The sequence below is a fragment of the Carcharodon carcharias genome, chromosome 3 (genome assembly GCF_017639515.1).
Source record: "Carcharodon carcharias isolate sCarCar2 chromosome 3, sCarCar2.pri, whole genome shotgun sequence".
In the NCBI taxonomy this organism is placed as follows: domain Eukaryota; kingdom Metazoa; phylum Chordata; class Chondrichthyes; order Lamniformes; family Lamnidae; genus Carcharodon; species Carcharodon carcharias.
This window is the reverse complement of record NC_054469.1, coordinates 231,088,957-231,112,436: the sequence shown is the minus strand read 5'-3', so window position 1 is coordinate 231,112,436 and position 23,480 is coordinate 231,088,957. Positions and strand designations below refer to the sequence as shown.

The 23,480-nt window shown below is 43.2% G+C and overlaps 1 protein-coding gene across 1 annotated transcript in view; it reads right to left on the bottom strand.

Moving 5' to 3' along the window:
- Positions 1-2,744: 2,744 nt before the first annotated feature.
- The window catches only part of eci2 (enoyl-CoA delta isomerase 2), a 154,973-nt gene continuing 134,237 nt past the window's right edge, over positions 2,745-23,480 (bottom strand). Inside the window, exons 6-10 of the mRNA XM_041185124.1 lie at positions 18,723-18,825; positions 18,357-18,477; positions 18,118-18,207; positions 13,471-13,614; positions 2,745-3,261 (exon numbers count right to left, since the gene is read on the bottom strand). Of these exons, the coding sequence (XP_041041058.1) occupies positions 3,106-3,261; positions 13,471-13,614; positions 18,118-18,207; positions 18,357-18,477; positions 18,723-18,825 (614 nt within the window). The 3' untranslated portion in view covers positions 2,745-3,105. The remainder of the gene's footprint in view (positions 3,262-13,470; positions 13,615-18,117; positions 18,208-18,356; positions 18,478-18,722; positions 18,826-23,480) is intronic.

Sequence of the window (23,480 nt, the reverse complement as noted above, 5' to 3'; positions counted from 1 at the left end):
AGTCACCAAACTCCAACTTAAGCACTCTACTGCAGCCCAAAGCAGCACTCTAGTGCAGACTGGATATATCCTTGGATGCAACCCATCAGGTCCAAGGGACTTATTGGCCTTTAGCCCCTTTTGTTTCCCTAGTACCTTTTCTCAAGTGATAGTTATTGTATTTACTTCCTCCTCCACTTTTGCCTGTTGGTTATTTAGTATTTTTGGAATGCTATTAGTGTCTTCTATCATGAAGATTGATGCAAAGTATTTATTCAACTCCTCCCCCATTTCCTGGTTCCTCAATCTCATTCTCTAAGGGGCCTCTCTCTTCCTTTTTATATATTTAAAGAAGTTCTTATTGTCCATGTTTATATTACTTACTCGTATACCCTCAACGTTTATTTTCTCCCTCTTTCTAATTTTGTTGGTCATCTTCTGTTGGTTTTTAACTTTCCCAATCTACTAGCTTACCACTAATCTTTGCCACACTGTATGTTTTTTTCTTTCAATTTGACACTATCCTTAACTTCCTTGGTTAACCATGATTGGTTTATCCCCTTCCTAGAATCCTTCTTCCTCGCTGGGGTATATGTTTGTTGTGAGTCATGAACTATTTTCTTAAATGTCTGCCATTGTTCATCAACCGTCTTTTCTGCTAAGCTCCTTTCCCAGTCCACTCCAGCCAACTCTGCCCTCATTCCTTTGTAATTATCCTTATTTAAGTTTAACACAGTTGTTTCCGACCCAAGTTCTCACTCTCAAACCGAATGCTAAATTCTACCATGTTATGTGAAGTCACTGAAGTCTCCAATTGAACAAGTTGTTGCCCCCTAATTCCACGCCCATCTTTCCCAGACTCCGTATTTTAATCTCTGCAATCAGGTTTCTGCCCTTGACACAGTACCAAAATGGATTTTATCAAATGACATCCTATATGACTGTGACAGAGGTTAACTATCCCTCCTTGTCTTTCTCAACCTTGCTGCAGCTTTTGACATAGTTGACCAAACCATCCTCTTCCAATGCCTCTCGTCTGTCATGCAGCTGGGTGGAACTGCACTCGCCTGGTTCCATTCTGCTCTAATTGTAGTCAGAATGTAGAAACGGCTTCTCTTCCCACTCCCATATTGCTACCTTTGGTATTTGGATTCCTCTTATTTTTCATCTAACGCTGTCCCCTTGGCGACATCATCCAAAGGCACAGCTTTAGTATTCTGATACACTGAAGACGCCCAGCTCTATCTTACCACCATCCCTCTTGACTTCTCCAATGTTGCTAAATTATCAGGCTGCTTGTCCGACATCTAGCATCTGGATGAGAAAAGTTTTTCTCTAATTAAATGTTGCGGTAGCTGAAGCCATTGTCTTTGTCCCAGTTGCAAACTGCATTCCTTAGCTAGCAACTCCAACCCTCTCCTTGGCAACCGTCTGAGGCTGAACCAGTCTGTTCACAACTTTGGTCTCCTATTCGAACCTAAGATGAACTTCCGACTACATACTCGTGCCATCACTATGACTTCCATTTTACACTTCTGTACCACTGCCTCGTTTCATCTGCTGCTGACACCCTCATCTAATGCCTTTGTTACCTCTAGTCTTGATTATTCTGCTGCTTTCCTGGCTGTCTCCCACATTCTACCCTCTGTAAATTTGACATTATCCACATTTCTGCTACCTGCGTCTTCATTCACACCAAGTCCTGTTCACCCATCACCCCTGTGCTTGCTGACCTACAATGGCTCCTAGTTAAGCAATGCCTCAATTTTAAAATTACTCATCCTTGTCTCAATGGCTTCGTCCCTCCCCATCTTTGTAAACTCCTCCAGGCCTACAGCTCTCCATGATCTGTGCTCATCTAATTCTGGCATATTTTAATTGCTGCACCATTGGTGGAGATACCTTCAGCTTACCATTTGCCTCTTAAAACTCTCTTACCTCCTTTAAGATGCACCTTGCAACTTACATCTTTGACCAAGCAACTACCCATCTGCCTTAATATTGTGTCATGTGGCTGGGTGTCAATTTTAGCTTTATAATGCTCCTGAAAAACATCACCCTTGCTTCCCTTAACAGCTCATGACACATTTCATCTCAGCCTGCCAATTTATTTACTTTCAAAGATGTTCAACCCCTTAATATTTCTTCTCTCGCCATGTTTAATCCATCCAATATTTCGCACTCCTCCTCAACTATAACTTATGCATTGTTCCCCTCTTTCGTGAAGACAGATGCAAAGCATTAAGAACCATGCCCATGTCTTCCGCTTCCACACAGAGGTAAGCTTATTGGTCTCCTTACTCCTAAGTGTCCTATATAATGTAATCAACATGCACAGTTACAATATATTTTTAAGTATGGACGTAAATGGAGAAAAAATGTTTTCAATTTTAGTTTTTAAAAGGGTGATTCTAAGACAACTATACAGATATTTGGTTTTAATAGTGTCTAATATAGTCCCACATGAAACTGAATTCTATCTCAGTTTTATGATGTTTATACTTCGATTAAGAAACTAGGTTATAATTTCTACTGTAATTAAGGATGAAATTGTCTACTTTGCACATTTTAACAGTTTCCAATTATTTTCTCTTAAAGGTGGTCAGTAAGAAAAGACATGCCTGATACGTTGTACAGATGGTTCATCCTACAAGAGCTTTGCAAATATGGGCCCATTAATTCAGTAATCTTTTCTGGACATAGGTGTGCCCAAGTTGTGTTCAGCGATATGCTGTCAGCGTGCAAAGCAATTAATACTCATTCAATTAGACTGCCAGGACAGCTTTATCATTGTTTTTGGTACTATCCATTTATGATGCAAAATTACAGGTTTTAAATGTACAAGAGTGACTCAGTATCACAAATTATTTACTTTTACGCATGTTGATAATGTTTCCGATTTCAATTCTCCCTCCCACCCATCCATAATTTTCCAAAAGTTACACATTTCTGGAAACATTTAGGAAAACCATTCAGCAGTTTGGATGACCGATTTACAATTATCAATGCAGTTTGACGAAGAAAATGGTAACATAATCTAAAAGATTAGTAACATGAAAATGTTCTGGAATCATAACGAGTATTTAGGTTTTTGATCGCCAGTTACAGAATAGTGAGGAAACAAAATCATAACTTTGATTTTTTTTCAAAGAAGCCCATGATGGCATTCATGCATTCTTCAGATAACCATCTCTCCACCAGTCTTTCACATTCTTGGGTATTGACAGCATGCAGCTTTTCCTTTTCAACACCTCTTATTAGCTGCTTTGAAAAGGCCAGAGACTGAAATGAAAGTAACATGAATAACACAATTAAATTCTTAAACATGAGACAATCATGTGTTACTAGATCTGAAATTAATAACAGCTTAATTTAATTCAGTTGGATCCTTTGCACAAGAATTTACAGTTATCAAAATATCTCCCAACAAAAAGCTGTCTAAACGACCAGTATAGGCAGCCTAAATATATAAAAGCTCAAAATAAACAATGTGGTAAGAATACGGATGTTGCAATTTATATTCAAACCATAAAATGACACCAAACATAGCCCATAACACATAGCAGGGTTACAGAATCCATTATATAAATTAGCACGTTGGCATAATCAGCCATAATTTGCTTTAATTTTATGCATGGAGTAACTGATAATGAATGTAAAGCTAAACAGTATTTTTAATCCTTGGATCATTTTCTTTGAAATAAAGAACAGTCACTAGATAGCAAAGTAACAATGTCCTATAAAGGTTTCAATCAATGTGCTTACACAAAAAAAACTATTTATCGCTGAATGGTTATTGAACATTCCTAGTCTCCAGTTATCTAGTCTTTAAATCCAAGCAGGTGCAAGCAAGCAAGGATAAACCTAATTTCAAGGTTGTTGGACAAAATAAAGGCTCCTGGAGTTGGGGAAATATATTAACATAGAAACAGGATTGATTAAATGATGGAATAAGGGGTCATTTCCAGGATGGCAGGCTGTTATTAAAGGGGTGCTGCAAGGATCAGTGCTGGGGCCTCAGCTATTTACGATTATATTAATGACTTGTGTAATTCCCTTTCTACCAACTTCATTCCTCTCCCTGGCAACTGTCTGAGACAAGATCAGAACGTGTATACCTTGTTGCCATATTTGATCCCGAGATGAGCTTCTGATCACATATTGGCGCCAACAATAAGACCACTATTTTCACCTCTGTAGCATCGTTTGACTCTACTTCTATCTCGACGCACCTGGGCTGAAACCCTCATTCATGCACTTGTTACCTCCAAGCTCAATTATTCCAACACATTCCTGTCTGATCTGCCACATTCTAGCCTCCGTAAACTTGAGACCATCCAAAACACTGCTGCCCAAGTCCTAACTCACACCAAGTTCTGTTCACCTATCACCCCTGTGCTCACTGACCTATATTAACATCCAGTCAACAGCATCTTGATTTAAAATTTCTCTTCCTTGTTTCAAAACCCCCATGGCCTCGTCCCTTCCTATCTCTGCAATCTCCTCTAACCCCACAACCCTCCAAGATATTTCCACTCACCTAATTTTGATCTCTTGAGCATCTCCATTGGTGGCCATGCCTTCATTTGCCTAGACCCCACGATCCAGTATTCCCCCTCTACACTTCTCCACCTGTCTTCCTTACTTTCCTCTTTTGAGACACTCCCTGAAGATTATGGGCAGAATTTTATGTCCTACGGGCGGGCGGTCGGGTGCAAAATAGTGTGAGATGATGTCAGGCGAACGTCCTGACGTCATTGCGCACTTGTGCGAATTTTGCTCGGTGGGTGCGAGCGGGTGCCAGAGCTGCACTCGCCATGAATTAACAGGCCATGTACTGCCATTCACAGTCCAACTAATGGCGATTTTTCATTGCCCGTATGATTGCGTGCTCATCACAAGGGCAAAACGGGCAGGCAACCAGCCGACATTTTCAAAAGCCTCATGCAAGCTTGGGGCTTAATTCTTAGCATTTCCAGGCTTTATTTCAGGACTCCTTGGTTAAGGCTCCCAGAGGATTCAGGCTGTGTGGACCCTTCCAGGTATCATTACCAGGAGGCCTGGTAATGGGGATTGTGGTGATGGCTGATGGCACCTCCACTGAGGAGGGAGACATGAAGGCTGAGGTGGCCAAGTGTACCAATGCAACTTCCAGGGGAGGGACCTGTGGGAGGAGAGCCGCAGGCACGGGGCGCAGGGACAGCAGGAAGTCCAAGGCGGAAAGGGCCACAGAAGACGCCACTATTCTTCCAGGATTTACAGGGGGTGATGCAGCTACCTCAATATGTCTGAGGTGCAATGCTGAAGGAGGTTCCGCCTCTCATGGGAGACTGTGACCTCCATTTGTCAGATGATTGGGCCCGGGATCAACGCCAACTGTATGGGTGGAAACCCCATGCCAGTTGCACTGAAGGTCACAGTGGCCCTCAACTTCTATGCCTTCAGCTTTTTCCAGGGCTCAGTGGGGGATCTGTGTGGCATCTCCCAATCAGTTGTCCACAGTTGCGGCGAGCTGGTGACAGAAGCTCTGTTCAGGTGGGTACTGACCTTTATTCTTTACTGTATGGACAAGGCCAGCCAGGCTGAGTGAGCCAGAGGGTTTGCAGTGATTGCTGGGTTCCCCGCATTCAGGGTGTCATCGACTGCACATATGTGGCCAACAAGGCATCAGCAGGTCAGCTGGGGGCCTTCATCAACAGGAAGGGATTCCACTTCATGAATGTGCAGAGAGTGTGTGACCACAGGATGCAGATTCTGCAAGTCTGTGCAAGGTACCCTGGCAAGGTCCCATGATGTTCACATCCTCAGACATTCCCAGGTGCCGAAGCTCTTCAGTGCCCCAGCCCGACTGGATGGATGGCTGCTGGGTGACAAGGGCTATCCGTTGAAGGGGTGGCTCATGACACCTCTCTGCCACTGAAGAACAGAGGCAGAGAAGCATTACAATATGAGTCATGCCACCACAAGGATGGTGGTAGAGAGGACCATAGGTCTTCCCAAGGTGTACTCTCGATGCCTGTACCGTTCACGGGATGCACTACAATACTTCCTAGAGTGGGTGTCACTGATAGTGGTTGCATGCTGTGCTCTCCACAATCTGGCACTGGCAAAGGGGCACCCACTGGAGGAAGAGGATGTTGACGCAGCTGCACAGGCCACAGATGATGGGTCCAGTAGCAAGGCAGAAGAGGAGCACCGTGAGGAGAATGCTGAGGGCATGGAGCCAAACCTCGGTAATCTCCAGGGAGGCAGGGACACCAGGGATGCCTTGATCCAATGCTCCTTCAGCTAGGCTACCAAAGATCAGCTTCAGCCACATGCCAGGGCTGTTGCCTCCATCCCGGATGTCTGAAAGGACTCATCCTAGGGTATTAAAGGAAGTAGCTGCAGAGATAGTGGATGCACAGGTACTAATCTTCCAAGAATCCTTAGATTCTGGAGAAGTCCTAGAGGATTGGAAAACTGCCAATGTAACACCCTTATTCAAAAAGGGAGGGAAACAAAAAAATAGCTTAACATCTGTCATTGGGACAATGTTAGAATCTGTTATAAAGGATTTAAAAGCAGAGCATTTAGAAATGCAATAATATAATCAAGCAGAGTCAGCATGGCTTCATGAAGGGGAAATCATGCCTGACAAATTTATTAGAATTCTTGAGGAGGTAACAAGCAGGATAGATAAAGGGGAACCAGTAGATGTAATATATTTGGATTTCCAAAAGGCATTCAATAAGGTACTGCACACAATTTAATAAGATAAGAGCCCAGGCTGTTGGGGGTAATATATTAGCATGGATAGAGGAATGGCTAACTAATAGAAGACAGAGTTGGGATAAGGGGGCATTTTCAGCATGGCAACCTGTAACTATTGGAGTGCCACAGGGATCAGTGCTGGGGCCATAATATATTTACAAAATATATTAATGAGTTGGACGAGGGAAATGAATGTACCATTGCCAAGTTTGCGAATGACAAAAATAGGTGGGAAGGCAAGTGGTAAGGATGACACAAAGAGTCTACAGAAGGATATAGACAGGTTAAGTGAGTGAGGCAAAAACTTGGCAGATGGAATATAATGTGGGAAAATGTGAGGTTACGCACTTTGGCAGGAAGAATAGAAGAGCTGAATATTATTTATATGGAGAAAGACTGCAGAAAGCTGCAGCACAGAGGGATTTGGGAATTCTTGTGCATGAATCCCAAAAAGCTAGCATACAAGTTCAGCAGGTAATAGGGAAGGCAAATGGAAGGAATGTTGGCCTTTATTTCAAAGGGAATGGAGTATAAAAATAAGGAAGCCTTGCTAAAACTATACAAGGCACTGGTTGGACCACATCTAGAATACCGTGAACAGTTTTGGTTCCCTTATCCAAGGAAAGATGTACTGGCATTGTAGGCAGTCCAGAGAAGGTTCACTAGGTTGATCGTGGCTATGGAGGGTTTTTCTTATGAGGAGAGGTTGAGCATGTACTCATTGGAGTTTAGAAGAATGAGAGGCAATGTTATTGAAACATATAAGGTTCTTTAGAGGACTTGACAGGGTAGATGCTGAGAGGCTGTTTTCCCTTTTGAGAGAGTCCAGGACCAGAGGGCATAATCTCAGAGTAAGGGGTTGCCCATTTAAAACAGAGATTAGGAGGAGTTTCTTCTCTCAGAGGGTCAAGGGGACAAGGGTATCCCTCCTGGCAGCCACCTCTTCCAGGAGGAAGGCACTCGTCGGGAAAGCAGGGGGCCAAGTGCCCATCCGCCTGCCATGGTCCAGCTGCACTCGACACCATTGGGAACGCTGAACACATGTCCTTCCATGGCAACCTTAGAGGGGCTGCCTGGGCCGCTTTTAAACCGACCACTAGGTCACCATTGGATCCGGTGGTCGACAGGCCCTCACCCCAGCCCACCCCTTCCTGGCCAGTGTGGGGCCGTGTTTCACCCTGGGCAGGCATTAATTGCCCGCCAGCGTGGAATTGCGGTTGGGGGCTGATCGTGGGCGGAGGACCATTTCCTGGCTCCTCCCAGGTCCGCCCACCTCAAATTCCTGCCTTATGGGTGTGGTTTTCTGGTCTTGTCTGGGGCTGGGATTTTCCGGTCCTGCTGATAGGCAACGGACTGTTGGGTGCCTCTCCAAATTCCCTGCTGGCGGAAGCAGAAAATCACGGCCTAAGTCTTTGACCGAGATGGCCATCTGACCTATTGGACAGAACTTAGTTCATGCCAGGTCCCAAAACCACAACCCCTCACCCCACCCGCCACCAGCTGGTGAACCCTCTTTCATTTCTGTCTGGGAGGTCTGATGCTAATTATGTGCAATCAAGCACCTACCCAGCCAGCACTGGACCTCCCACGCAATCAAGGTCAAGGTGGAAATCCCAAAGGAAACTGCTGGCCAATCAAAGGCTGGCTGCTCTCCACTGCTGCAGTGCCACTGGGGCACTGGCTGTTGTCAGTAATGCTCTGAGGCCTTTATCAGAGGTTATCACTGGCCAAGGGCGGGGGGTTGGCAGAGGGATCGGATGCAAGAGCAGGGCACCCCCCTTCTTCCCAATGCCGGATCCCCCGAATGAGGAAACTCCTGGTAGGCTGCTGGCAATCCCAACAGTATATGTTGGGCAGCCTTCGGGAGGCATGGAGACCTGTTAAATCCCTGAGCCACCATCAAATCCCATTTGGCTCAAGGATAATTGGCTTTAAGTGGCTCATTAATGAGCCTAATTGATGTCCTGCTGCCAGAGGGCGGGATTCCCGTGTCGGGTCCTTCCCATCCCCAATTAAATTTGGGGCAGTTTTTCCACCACCAGCAATAAAATGTGGGTATTCCCGCCTGATTCCCCACCAAACCTCCCTCCCACCATCATGCTCACTCTGGCGGATCCATTAAAGTTCACCCAATGGGTGGAATTTTACAGTCACCCACTGGCAGATTTGAAGGTGGGTAGGCTTGTAAAATGTAGTGCATGGCCTTCCGGCACCTACCCATCTCCCATTTTATGGACAGATGGAGGAGACATCAGGCAGCCCGCTCGCCCTCGGGGCGACTGGTATTCGTGGAGATGCTTTCCCCGTCAACTCCAGGTGGCGGGACAGAAAACCCTTGCCATCTGAAAAGTCCTGTCCATTGTCTCTTTTATGGCTCGTTGACATATTCATTTATTAATGTTCCTGTGAAGCACCTTGGGATGCTTTATTACATTAAAGGTGCTATCTCAATTGTTGGTTGTTGTAGAAGATGGGACGAATGTAACTCATTCAGGTTTGCTGACAGTACAAAGCTAGGCGGGAAAGAAAGCTGTGAGGAGGACACCCTGGCCCTGTAATGGAGTTGAGTCCCAGGAGCCTGGTCAGGATGCTCCCTGATGAATTCCCACTGCCACAAAACTTTTTCAGGGTGGCCTGAGAAGCAGATCAGCTGCCTGCCTCAAGGAGGCAAGCAGCCAACTAACATTGTTAAGGTCCCAACTGGGGCAATTTTCCACTCTTGTTGGCATTTTGATGCAAGCAAAGCCCCCTACCATCGCCCCCCCTCCCCCCACTATTGCCTGAAAAAGGCGCCAGATCAATAGTGGTGGCCTCTCTGTGGCAGGTGGAGGGGCCATCAATGATGGAGGCTCCATGACCCAATGACAGAGCTACGGGGCAGGAAAGGCTGCACATGAGGCACAAACAATTCTACCAGAGGGGTTTCTCCTTTGCTCTGAGGGGCTTAAATATTTCTGCCCTCAGAATTTTTAAAATTTGCGTCCATGCTTCTGAAGGTACCTCCGTATTGAGTCACCCTTGTGGTCCCTGACCTGCTTCAGAAGCACCCACCTCTCCAGGTGGAGCTGCCAAAGCTCCAGAGTTGCTGGTATTCTGATTGGGCTGGCAGCTGAGAGCCTGCTTGCTGTCCTTAATAGGATGGCGAGGGTGGAGGGGGCCAATTAGGAGGCCACTTCTTGGAAGACTGTGCCTCCAGTCCCGATATCAGAGGCCTGAAGCCCAAGGGAAAATCCAACCCAAAGAGTTAGCAAAGGGATATAGATAGGCTAAATGAGTGGGCTAGAAGATGGCATATGGAGTATAGTGTGGGAAAATATGAGGTTATGCACTTCAGTAGGAAGAACAGATAGATTTTTTTAAAAATAATGAGCAACTATGAAATATTGGTGTTCTGGAGGATTTGGATATCCTTTTACAAGAGACAGAAAGTTAACATGCAGGTACCATAATCAATTAGGAAGGCAAATGGGACCTTAACCTCCTCGCATTAAGGGCCAAAGTACAAGAATAAGGAAGTTTTACTGCAATTCTACAAGGCTTTTGTGAGGCCTGTACAGTTTTAGTTAACAATTTATATCTACATAGTGTCTTTAACATAATAAAATGTCCCAAGGCTCTTTGGAGGAACATTGTAAAACAAAATGTGACACCAAGACATATGAAGAGATATTTTGTCAGATGATCAAAAGCTTGGTCAAAAAATGGCGGCTTTTCACACCATATTGTCCCAAACCTGTCGCATTAATTATGCATTCCTGGGAAACACGGCCTTTACTTGGTGAGCGGGATCTCATTTGCCCGCCACGCCATCACCTTGCTGCTTCATCACGCCTGGCGCCAGCCACGCGCAGACCTCTCAGTGCTTCCAACCCATGACTACTGCAAAGATGACATGGCCCTGAAAGGCCTGAAGCCCCCAGGTTCAATGACACATCCCTCGAGCGCCTTTTGGACGCAGTGGAGGCCCACCATGATGTCCTCTCCCCCCACTCTGGCCGCTGGATGGACAGCAACATCACTGATACAGCTCGGGAGATGGTGGCAGTGGTGGTCAGCGCCAACACCCTGCAAAAGAGGACAGTCACCCAGTACCGCAAGAGGATGAATGATCTCCTTTGTTCCACCAGGGTAAATCACTCTTCTCATCACTCAATTCACACCCTCACAAACCCATCACACATCCACAGGGCCCTCACTCTCTGCCAGTTCAAGGGACATCACCATTCACTCTCTCACACACGTTCATTGTCCTCATCCAGTCCATGGGACCACTCACCACCCACACATGCCAGGCATACTTATCAACTGGCCTGGCAGGCATCCTCCTTACACTCTCTCCATCTGTATTTATGCAGGACAAGCTGGTACACAAGAGGGAGAGGTCGCTGACCAGTGGAGGTATGACTGAAACCATATATCTTAAAATCTCAAGTCTGACACCCATTACAAATTGTCATGATTAGGTCATCACTTGGATGGCCAGAGATTAGTGCGCTGCATAGTTACCCAAAACCCCACCTTCCTCCACCCTCCTGCACCTGACTGACTGGCAGCAGCTTTGCCTATTGGACTGCAGGCTGTGCTCTCAGCTTAGGCGCAGGCATTCTCCTAACCCACACTGCAAAGCTGCAATGTTAGCTTGAACCATGGCCGGAATAGTCCAAAATGGGATGACGACATTGCAAAGGGCTGTGAGTGCCTCCACCAGTGACTGCTCCATGGCCAGCTTTAGCAAGGCAGTTCTACAATGTGCCCAATCGTAAAATGCTCATTAGTTTGCAGTCTGTGCGATGGGGTGAAAAGCTCTGGAGCACTTGGTGGCACGTTGATGTCTGTGTGTTGCTTGAGTGAGCAAATTAACTAGAGGCCCGACTCAATCATATCAATGTGGCTGCACCTGAGCTCTCTCAGCTGCTGAGGAAAGGTCACTAAATACAAGGTGTCCCTAATGTGTGGCCGCTTCCCTCGCTCATCCGTCCCCCACCCCGCAGGTGCTCATGAGCTACCTTCAACTGCAGGGCAGCCTTTCCACCCCCACCCCCGCTGCAAAGTCACCTCAGCTGCAAGGCAGCCTTTGACATCCCCCCCCCAACCAAAGTTGCCTCAACTGCAGGGCAGCCTCCCTGCCACCACCCCCCAAAATGTTGCCTCAACTGCAGGGCAGCTTTTGTGCTCCCCCCTGCCCCAACCTTGAAGTCTAACAGGCGCCCCTGGCGAGTCCTCTGCAACGTTACTGTGCTCTCACCTCCAAGTTCCCCTCAAAGTGCAGCCCGCTAAGTGCATGCCTTTTATATGCTGTTGTGAAGCATGTCAATGTGCAATCAGCGGGCGTTGGGGGTGGGGGGGGGAATGAGTTTGGTGGGCTAGCTGTATAATGATATGCTGATGTATTACAATGAGCTTCCTGACGTCCAATGGTGGCAAACGTGGGCCACCATTGACGGGCTGAGCACACGATCACAAATGTCGTGAAACCAATTTTTGGCCCTATGTTGTCCACTCACGCCACCAAACACGCCCAACACCAACGGGCATGGGCAAATCTGCCCAGAATCTCAGGAAAAGAGGACGGACATTCAGACTAAGATGAGGAGAAATTACTTCACTCAGTGCGTTATGAATTTTTGGAACTTTCCACCCCGGAGGGAGGTGGATGCTCAGTCTTTGAGTATATTTAAGGCTCAGATTAATAGATTTTTTTTACTCTGAAGTAATCCAGGGATATGGGATCAAGGGGGAAGTAGAACTGAGGATCAGCCATGATGATATTACATTTTGGAGCCGGTTTACTCAGGTTGTGCTAAGAGCCAGGAATGGGCACACCTAATTTGGATGGAACAAAACCCTGGAGCACTTAAGCAAAATGTAGCTTGTTTGAATATTTTTAAGCCTACGCATGCTAGTGATGTGTTCATGCAACTGGTAAAAATTGATGACATATATGCAAGCAACAAAAAATCATAATTAATTACCTCTCAAAACATTTCCTTTTTTTGCAACCTGTTCCTCAAAAAATAATCTGTCCTTGCAATTAAGGATACGAATGCATAAATCTGAAAAATGGTCTCCTCCTCTCCATATATTTCTACCTTTTTGCTTCCTTTATTGCTATCTCACTTTCTACACTTGTATCTCTCACCCTCTGCTTCATCTTATTCCTCTCATTTTTATCTTGCTCCCATCCTGCCCCTCCCACTTCTTCTGCTCTTCTGTTCCTCTCTTTTTCTCCCAGGACTCCTGCTTTCATCTTTCCTTTGGTTCCACTCTCCTGTCGATCTTTCCCTGTCTTTTCTCTTCAGTCACCCTCTTTGTCTGCTCTTCTGTCTCCCTTTCTCGCTCCCACCCTTGTGTGCGTCTCATCGATCACTTTCTAGTCATATTCTTCATTTTTGATTTGTATATTCTCCACCTTCAGTTTTCATTTCTTAAGATTTTACTTTGAGTCAGTGAACAAAACATAATAAGAACAATGATACACCCAAGTGTCACACAACTGAAAATTGCACAGATGCAAGAATTTAAGTATAATATGTATTTTAAACCCATTGCCTCAGCTCTTTATATTCCAAATAATATAAGAAGCGGGAAAAGTACAGAGCTTTCAATCAGAAATGTAAGCATGGAATAAGAACCATTACTTAATTAGTCAGAGTTAGTATATAATCCAAGTATAAACTACATATTGATACCAGTATGAAAAGTTGTATTTAAAGTATTCTAATGAAAATGTTTACGTACATTTTTGGGTAGTTTTGCATAAGCATGCAATCTTTTCCAAACCTCTTTCTGGAACGTACTGTCAGGGAATACCTCAGTCACCAGTCCCAGTTCACAAGCTTGTGCTGCTGTTAATTTCTTGTTGAACAAGAGAATTTCATTGGCCTAATGAGATGAGAGAAATAATATAACATAGAACTTACGACTCCAATAATAATAGATAGCTTTGGACTGACTGCTCATAGAACAACAGAAAACCTGTAAGTGAGCTATGATATTGTAATCCACTTAATGAGCTTGAAATTTCAACATATGCTACCGTGATTCACACAAATTACCTGAATTTGTAGATAATTTCTAAACTTCTGCTTACTCCTCGATATTGGTACTTTACATTGTGGAAGATTCAAAATTATGATTTGCATTACTGAGAGCCCTCAGAAAATTATCCTAGCGTTCTGTGATACACTGTAACAGCTTCACTGGACAGTGTTGTAACCTTGAAATAAAATACACATTTGTCATAAAAGACTGATTTACAACTACTTGTTACCATTAGGAATGTTTCAAATCAAGCCATCAGAATAGGAATTTTTTTTGTCACATTGAATTTTACAGCACAGAAATAGGCCCACCAGGTCTATGCTGTTGTTTATGTTTCACGCAAATCTCATCCCATCTTTTTTTATCTCATCCCATCATATCACTCAATTCCTTTCTCTCTTCTGTATTTATCTAGCTACCATTTAAATACTTTGGCTGTGATGCTCCCTCTTCTATAATTGAACACTTTGGCCTGCGAGTTCACAATAAATGAGAACCTCTTTGTTGTTGCAAAAATGGTGCAAGGACCAAAAATTCAGAACTAAATACAGCATCCATCATTTGCGCAGGGGTGGGAATGGACACAGGTCAGGAATTGCACATGTGCATTTTGTGGAGGCAGCTGTTCATATAAAATAGAAGCTGCCACTAGTCTTGTCTGACTTTTGTTAGCCAGGAGTGGAAAACATGACATGTGCCGATTAAACCTGGTAGGAGTCCTTTGGAGAGTTGGTACCCTTTTGGAAAGATAAGGTGCTCTTTGGGGGAGGTCAGATGCCGCTTGGGATTGCTAAAAGTAGGCAAGAATATGTATAAAAAGTGCATAAACTCATTAACTGTCAAACTCATTGGAACTCTCAAAAGTGTCAAAATGAACTGTCAGAAGCAACTGGCAAAAAAGTCAAGGCATTTAAAATTCCTGTCCTTTAAATCTTTGAAAAAAAAATGTCTGGAGTGTTTTTAAATAATAATTGTTTGCTACTTCCCTCTATTTGTTGACATAAACTTGAGGGTTACAATTACTGGATTAGTGCTATATGATTGATAACTGTAAGATAGTAAGAGATAACAGTAACATTATCACAGTAAGGTGCCTTCCATTTCACAGTTTGATTGACAGTTCCAAGTGATTATAGACTCTTTGAAGTGGGATTATGGATTCCAATGTTTGTTTTTTTATAACGGGATTAAGCACTTGAATGAAATGTTTGTTTTTATAAGGAATGTAAAAGTAGTGAATGAGTTTTATTAATGAAGGCGTTCTTTTTTCAAATCAAGTCTGCAATGACACTTAGAACTTTATTTTATTAATCCCAGCATGGGTCCTGAGGTCTTCCCATGGTGGATACTGGGGTAATTCGCTAGGTAGGTGTAACGGCAAAGGAGGATGAATGGGGGGCATGGATTGGCACTTGGCATAGGGACTAAAAGGGCCATGGGGGTGGGCGGCGGAGCATAGGTTGACATGGAGTATGTGCAGGGCCATAAGGGTTGGTAAAGGGGCATAGGTAGGCATAACAGCATAAATAGGCATGGGGGTTGGTGTCAAGAAGATATAATTCTCATAATGCTGTTGGAATTTATTGTAGAGTAATAGTGTGTGTGCACGCACTTGTGTGGGACTTAATTGAATTAAAGGCAGCTGGTCTGAAGGCTTTGATGTAATAGAAAATAAGCTAGGTTTCAAATGTTAAGTAGGTAAACATAGGTGTAAAGGGAACATTTGCATTTTTAAATAAACCAGACTAGTTTGAAGTCAAAAGGGGGAGTGAAATGTTTCACCTAGCCAGGAGACATTAAGAAACAGTGTGGTTATTTTTCCCAAAGATTACTGGAAAAAATTGGCACTATGAGAGATTTTTTATTATCGGAGAGGTAAAGTCTAAAGGCATAGTGAACTAATGGGAATTTGCATTCAATGGGGAAAATATGTATAAAGGAGTGAAGGTTGTGTGTAAAGGAAGGCATTCTAAGATCTAACAAGTGTGAGAAGTCTCCAGTATCTACACCTCAAACTGCTGTCTATAAGAAACTGAAGTTAAGAAAGCTCACTTTGAATTGGACTGGTTCAGGATATTGTGTTTCTTTGCCTGGGTCTTTTAAAATCTGTGTGTCTTACTGTTGCCTTAACGAAAGTGTAACTGGGAATTAGATTAACTAGGGGATTTAGAAGTTATCATAGTAGTAATTTGTAGATCTATTGGAGGGGCACAAAGTGGTATGGGTGGGGCATGGGAGTGTGTGAGGGTTGAGGGCTGTTTTTGTTTTATTGTTTTTTTAAAATCTTGGGTGCAGTGCTGGAGCACAGAAGCAGGCCTTCCGCCCAGCTCATCTCTGCGCAGCTGACAGCCTCCATACTCGTTCCGGGTCAGCAGACCCAACGTCCAGAGAACCCTCTCACCCCAGAATGAAAATCCCAACGTCCCGGACACTTTTTCCCGGTTCCGGTTTGCAGAGCCAGGAACTGTCTTGACGCTGTATTCCTGACCCAAGAATCCAAATCCAGGTCTTTGTCTGGGCTCTCACTGGAAGCTCTGTGCTACTTGCCTCAATTGTTTCATGTGGCACCAAGCACCATATTCTAACCATTTTCTGGGTAGAGAAGCTTCTCCTGAATTCTTTATGAGATATACTATTGCATCTTACATTTATGACTCCCAGGGCTTGATTTAATGCAGGGGACAGAGATTTCACCCACCGGCTAGAGAGCTGGTGAGAGCCCTGTGTCATCTCTTTTCTGGAAGGTCTGCCGCATCTGTGCCACTCAGGCATTTAACTGGCCAGTGGTGAGCCTTTCCTGGGATCAAGCACCCTGGGGGTGGAAGTCCTTCTCACTGACAGCTGACAGCAAATCAGAGGCTGGCAGCTCTACTGAACTGCAGTACCACTGGCGAGGTAGTGGCTGCTGCTGCTAAGACATCCATCCAAGGCTGAGGATCGGCATGGAACTAAGCACTGGTGAGTAATGGTGGGATTTGGGAGGGGCTAGTGGAGAGGGTAAGTGGGAGATGCCTGGAGAAGGGTCGGCAGCAAGGGCAGGGAGCTGGCTCTCAGCACCACCCCCCCTGCAATCCCGTTCCCAATTTTGGGTCCCTCAATCAGGCACTGACTGCCTTTGAACGAGGGACCCCCACCCCACCCCATCAGAAGCCTGCAAGCGACCCCGGAGAGGGAGCAGTGATTTCTGTGGTTTCCTACGTTATTGACATAAAAGCAGTTTGTGGCACACAACATTCTAGATGCTCCCCCAGTGACCTGAGGCCATCACATTTTAAAAATTAAAAAGGAAGAGTTTTTTGCTATACATTTTACAAGGCAATAAATCATAATACTAAAATTTTAGTGCTCTGCTTTAATGTGGTTGCAAATAAAAAGCAGAAGGTTTAGTGCTCATGGAGATCACAGAGTGCTTCCAAAGTATTGAGTCATTCCTTTCAGATTGTAATAAAAATAGAAAATAATGGAAATACTCAGCAAGTCAGGCAGCATGTGAGGAGAGAAACAGAGTTAAGGTCGATGACCTGTTAACAGAACTTTCATCAGATCTGCTGAGGATTTACAGCATTTTCTGTTTTTAATTCAGATTTCCAGCACCTGCAGTATTTTGCTTTTATGTTAGTTCTTTCATAGTGTGTTCATATAACAATGACAAAATAGTTAGTGGTTATGGTACTGGACTAACAACATGGAAATCACAAATTCAAATTTTACCATGGCAAGTTATAAAACAATTCAGTAACTCAAAAAGAATGGCCATGAAAGCTGTCAAACTGAGAAAGAACTCAAGTGGTTGGCTAATATATTCAGGGAAGGAGTCCTGCCACCCTTTTCCCCTCGACTTCAGCATCACGCTATGTAGTTCTCTCTGCAGTGGCCTAGCAAGGCATACATTTGTAACACAATTGCTTCAAGTAGGTCCTGTCACAACCTTCACAGGGGAAGTATGGATAGACAGCAAGTGCAGCCTTGTCAGCATCCTGAGAATGAATAATGGAAAAAAATGTACAAAGCTGAGTTTTAATTGCTATAATTTTTGGGGTACATTTTCCTCCATTTGTTAATGTTCATAAAAGGCTGGGTGTGACTCTAACGTTGATCATTTTTCCTGTCTCAATCTCATACAGTTAATCGAATGCCTCATGTGAAACTGCATTAACCAAATTAACAAGAAGCATTATAAAGATTTATGCATTTCTGGGAATTTATTTCTTAGAAACCTTAATAGAGTTACATGTCAGTAAACGTTTCAACTATAATATTAAATACAATATTGCAAATTTTATCAGTATGTTTGTTTGATATGTTTTGTTAAGAAATCTCAGTGGTGAAATATGCTATACATACCTTGATAGTACCCATTATCTTAGGGAAGGTGTAAGATGAGCAACCTTCTGGACTTTGACCAAGTTTACTAAATGGTGCATGGAATGTGGCCTGTATTGAAACATATCAAAACAACACAAATTTGTTACATTAGTGCCAGCATTAGTCACTATCCAAAACAGTTTGCTGGAGAAAACTGAGATTTTTTTTTAGCAAACATAAAAATGATCAATTGGATGAGAGCACATGAGAAAACTCACTTTATCAGTGGAGTAGACCGCATCAAATAATCCTAAAACAGTGACAGCAACTCCAACAGCAGGACCATTAATTACACCAATCAGTGGCTTTGGAAAATCAATGTAATGGCTTATATATTTCCTGTTGGAGGGAAATTAAACCATATCAGTCAGTTAATTAAGCTATTGAAACAAAATGCTTAGATTTCAAAGGTACATAAATGTTACAACAATTAAAAAGTTAAATGAAAACAATAAATGCTATTACCATGCTGAAATATATTTCTTAATATCAATGACAAAGTAGAATTTTGTGCTTATATGTATTTTAAAAACAATTCCGAGATCTATGCCTTCAGAATATTTTAATAGTCACCCATTGCTCACTTCAGTAGTTCTCCTGAATTCTTGGACTTTTGTTCTATTCCTTCTGGCCCAATATTAGTGAAGTTGCTCAAGTCATTCCCACTACAGTAATAATCACCACTACCTGCAGATGAAGAGACAGTAAGAGATCAAATTCATCTAGAAGGCTTTTAAATATTTACCTTCTTAAAAAAAAGCATTTTCAGTTTCTAGCAAGTGAATGTGTCATATATATTTGACACGTGTCAAATTGACAAGGAGCCAACTTCACAAAATTATTTTAATAATTTGCTTGATTAGTAGTTAGAAATCGGTAGCTTTGAATAAATAATTAGGAATTTATTTACCAGATTTCTGTAGCTTTCTTATTTTTCATTTGTGTTTAATTGTAATTTAACATATTTCTATAATTTCAGCCAATCACTAATTGTTTCTCTATGGAAGTGTAATAATTTGAGGTTCTGATTTGTCTAAAAAAATATGCAGATGGGAAAGAAAGAAAAGCATTAAAACAAAACCTATTCCATGTTTGCTGTTTTGTGGCCAGACAGCATCAATATAATTTCAAACTGTCAGCATGTTCTTCGAGTTAACTGCATAATTGAAAAAAAATGGCAAATTCAGTGTTGATTTGGAATTTAAACAAAACTAGAGAAAGTTTAAGATTAGAAGACTCAAGCTCAACTAAGGCCTTTCTAAATATGAGTTTAGTATAATGGTTATTTCTCAATTTTAAAAAATTGCTGCAGCAGTAACTGTATTCTGGGTAATCATACCAGCTAGAAATCAGCTGGATTAAAAACTAGAAGTGGTTTCTTTTTGTATGATACCAAGGGCTCCTCTCCCTGTTTGTGGACTTCGCCATGCCTGTTCTCGATTTCCTGCATCTGCTTTCAAATTTTTCTTTCAATTCTTGCCTAGCCCATCTAACTTTCCACTTGTGGCTCCACAAAAATGACAATAGATTTCCTCACCATACAATGAATAGGTAAAATGGAGATCTGGCAAAGTTCTATAACACAGAGTATTTTTTTTGCTGCTTGTGATGTGGTTCAGTCAAATCTGGGCCAATCCACATTCAGGCATTGTGGTGAAAAGATATACATTTTAAACAAAATTAAATGTAAGTGTACCCAGAAAGGCATGAAATATCTAAAATAAAACCATAAAATTGTCGAAATATGTTAGTCTAAAGATTAGCTGGATTAGCAATGTAGAGGTTGAAGGGGAAAGATTTACAGGACTTAGGGAAGAGCAGGGGAATGGGACTAATTGAATATCACTACCAAAGAGCCAGAACAGCACATGGTGGGCTGAATGGCCTCCTTCTATGCCATATCATTCTATACTTCTCTTGTTAGACTTCACCTCGTTGGCACATTTGTGTAAATAATGATTATATTATCAAATTGTACCGTACATAAGCTTAGTGGTGAACATTTTTAATTTGTATGTATTATTGGGATGATTTGCGAATTTTGGGTTATGTTGTTAAAGTCTTAAAGTTGGCATCCCTTTAAGTGCCAAATACTGTAACGTAGCTTTAAGAAAAGACATAGAGCAAACTGAAGTTATGGCTAGGACACATTTGCATATTTGGGCTCCAGCAAGTCTAGCTTAACAGTAAATAGAAGCTAAAGCTACAAAGCTGATTGGCTGGAAGAATGGAGATAGGACCTCTGGCTAAGGGGTACAAATTAAGGTTAGATTGTTGTAGGGAAGCTAGGAGTGCTCTTCCTATTGCTCAAAAGTCGCAAATATTGGATTAGAGGTTGTTAGTTGAGTTGATTCAGGTGCTCATAATTGGGCTGAATGTTGCAAAGCTAGCTGCAAAAGAGTATAAAAATAGCGATGCATCACTGAGATCTTTGCACTTGCTAAGGCTTAGCATTTGTCACAGGACACTTACTAGGGGATATTTGTCAGGAGAGAGACTTAGGAGTGGGGCACTTGCTAGGTATTTAGCATTAATGTGAACATTGCCAGTCAACAGGTATTTCTCATGGGCTGAGGGGCTGCCACAAGAACCCAGTATTAGGAATCGGTGGATCCAGTATGGACTGGATATCCAGGAATGCCAGGGCTAAAGTAGTTACCTTAAGAGAGAGAGAGAGAGGGGGAGGGAGAGAGAGAGCATTTATTTAGTAAGCAGCTGTGAAGTGTGTAGCTTCAGCAGTTAAGGTAGCCTGGGAAGTTGTGGGTTAAAAAAGGAACCACTGGAGTTGAAGTCTTAAAGCTAAAGTTGCCCAGGTATGTCCTGTACACAAAAAGCAGGACAAATCCAATCCAGCCAATTATTGCCCCATCAATCTACTCTTAATCATCAGTAAAGTGATGGAAGGGCATCAACAGTGCCATCAAGCTACACTTCCTTGGCAATGATCTGTTCACTGACGCTCAGTTTGGATTCCACCAGGGCCACTCAGCTTCTGAGTAGTTGTTCAAGAATAGACAAAAGAGCTGAACTCTAGAGGTGAGGTGAGAGTGACTACCCTTGATATCAAGGCAGCATTTAACCGCGGGTGGCATCAAGGAGCTCTAGAAAAATTAGAGAAAACTCTCCACCTGTTACGGAGTCATATCTGGCACAAAGGAAGATGGTTGTGGTTGTTGGAGGTCAATCATCTCAGTTCCAGGACATCACTGCAGGAGTTCCTCAGGGTAGTGCCCTAGGCTCAACTATCTTCAGCTCCTTTGTCAATGACCTTCCTTCCATCACAAATTCAGAAGTGATTGCACAATGTTCAGCACCATTTGTGACTCCTCAGATACTGAAGCAGTCCATGTCCAAATGCAGCAAGAGCTGGACAATATCCAGGCTTGGGCTGACAAATGGTAAGTAACATTCACACTGCACAAATGCCAGGCAATGACCATCTCCACCAAGAGAGAAACTAACCATTGCCCCTTCACATTCACTGGCATCACCATCACTGAATCTCCCAATATCAACATCCTGGGAGTTACCATTAACCAGAAACTGAACTAGACAAGCCATATTAATACTGTGGCTACAAGAGCAGGTCAGTGGCTAGAAATCCGGCAGCGAGTAACTCACCTCCTGCCTCCCCAAAGCCTGTCCACCATCTACAAGTCACAAGTCAGGAGGGTGATGGAATACTCCCCAACTGCCTGATTGGCACCCCATCCACAAACATTCACTCCCTCCACCACAGACACACAGTGGCAGCAGTGTGTACTATTTACAAGATGCACTGCAAGCATGCACCAAGGCTCCTTAGTACCTTCCAACCCACAGCCGCTAGCATCTAGAAGGCCAAGGGCAGCAGACACATGGGGACACCACTACCTGGAAGTTCTGCTCCAAGCCACTCACCATCCTGACTTGGAAATATGTCTCCGTTCCTTTACTGTCGCTGGGTCAAAATTCTGGAACTCCCTCCCTAGCAGCACTGTGGGTGTACCTACACCACATGGACTGCAGCGGTTCAAGATGGCAGCTCACCACCACCTTCTCAAGGACAATTAGGGATGGGCAATAAATGCTGATCTAGCCAGCAATGCCCACATCCCATAAATTAAAAAAAAGCTGCAAAGGGATTTATATGTTTTAGTCAGAGTTAATTTGACTAAGCTAAAATGTTGAAGCCTGTTGAGACTTCAGATACCAGGTTCAAGGAACCAAGAAGGGAAGACCCCAGAAATCCCGGGATCCACAGGAAAGAAAGAACGACAGGCATTGAAGTTGTGTATTGCACCATGCCTGGACTGATGGAATGTTACGTATCGATCTTTATTGTCCAATAAACTTTGTTAGTTCGTATTCAAAGTTTGTGATTGTCTTTCTTGCCAATAAGGTTATTCCTTGACATGAATTTTCTTACTCTGGGGTTTAGTATAGAGTCCAAATCTCTACAATTTGTGGCAACCACAACATGATGGGGAAAAAAAGGACAATCTTTTTCCAAGGGCAAGTCGAAGAATAAAAAGGACACTTTTCTGAGTTTTCAGACATTGAATTGGTTGCCTGATCACAAGCCTAAGGAACGAGGTAAGGAAACTGCAATTAAACAATTTTGGCATGGTAATAATTCGGAAGCTTATTTGGGTCTCTCATGCAGCTAGACTTCACTAAGATGTATGCGTCAACATGGGTAATAGGAGCTATGGTGGTTGTAATGGGAGCAGTGATAGTGGATATCAAGGAATAGAGTTAGAAGAATTAGCAGATTGGACTTGGAGGGAGTCCAAGATTTAATGATGGAATGCTTAAGAAAGGGGAGTAGAGTACTCTTAGAGGAAGCAATAAAGTTCAATCAGGAACAGGTGGATCAAAGAAATATTAGAGCAGACAGGGTCCATGGTTGATTACACAGAAGGAAAGGGATGAAGTGCACAGTAGAGGAGTAGAATGAAAAGCTGAAAAAGCAGATACAGAACTTAGAAAGGAACGTAGCGTAATGGTCAGCGGTGTTATAGCATCAGAACATGACGACTTTACAAGCAGGGAATATTATGCATGAGTTGCAGGGGGTAAAGCAGTTGAAAAAGTATCAATGGAAAACATGGGTCTCAGATAGGAATTGGTTTCAGATGGAGGAAGCACGCAGGGCACTCCAGGTGTTGGTTAAGTAGTCTCAAAGGAAGACAGCCCATGAAAGTAGAGATTAAGCAGTTGAAAAAGAAACCAGGAAGACAGCAGTCGATAGTTTCAGCGGTGACTATTAAGTCCCACAGTTCAGTTGATGAGACAAGCAATTTGGAAGTTAGTGGAGATAGCATGGATTTAGAGAGTTCTTCTCCTTCAATGGTAGTGCA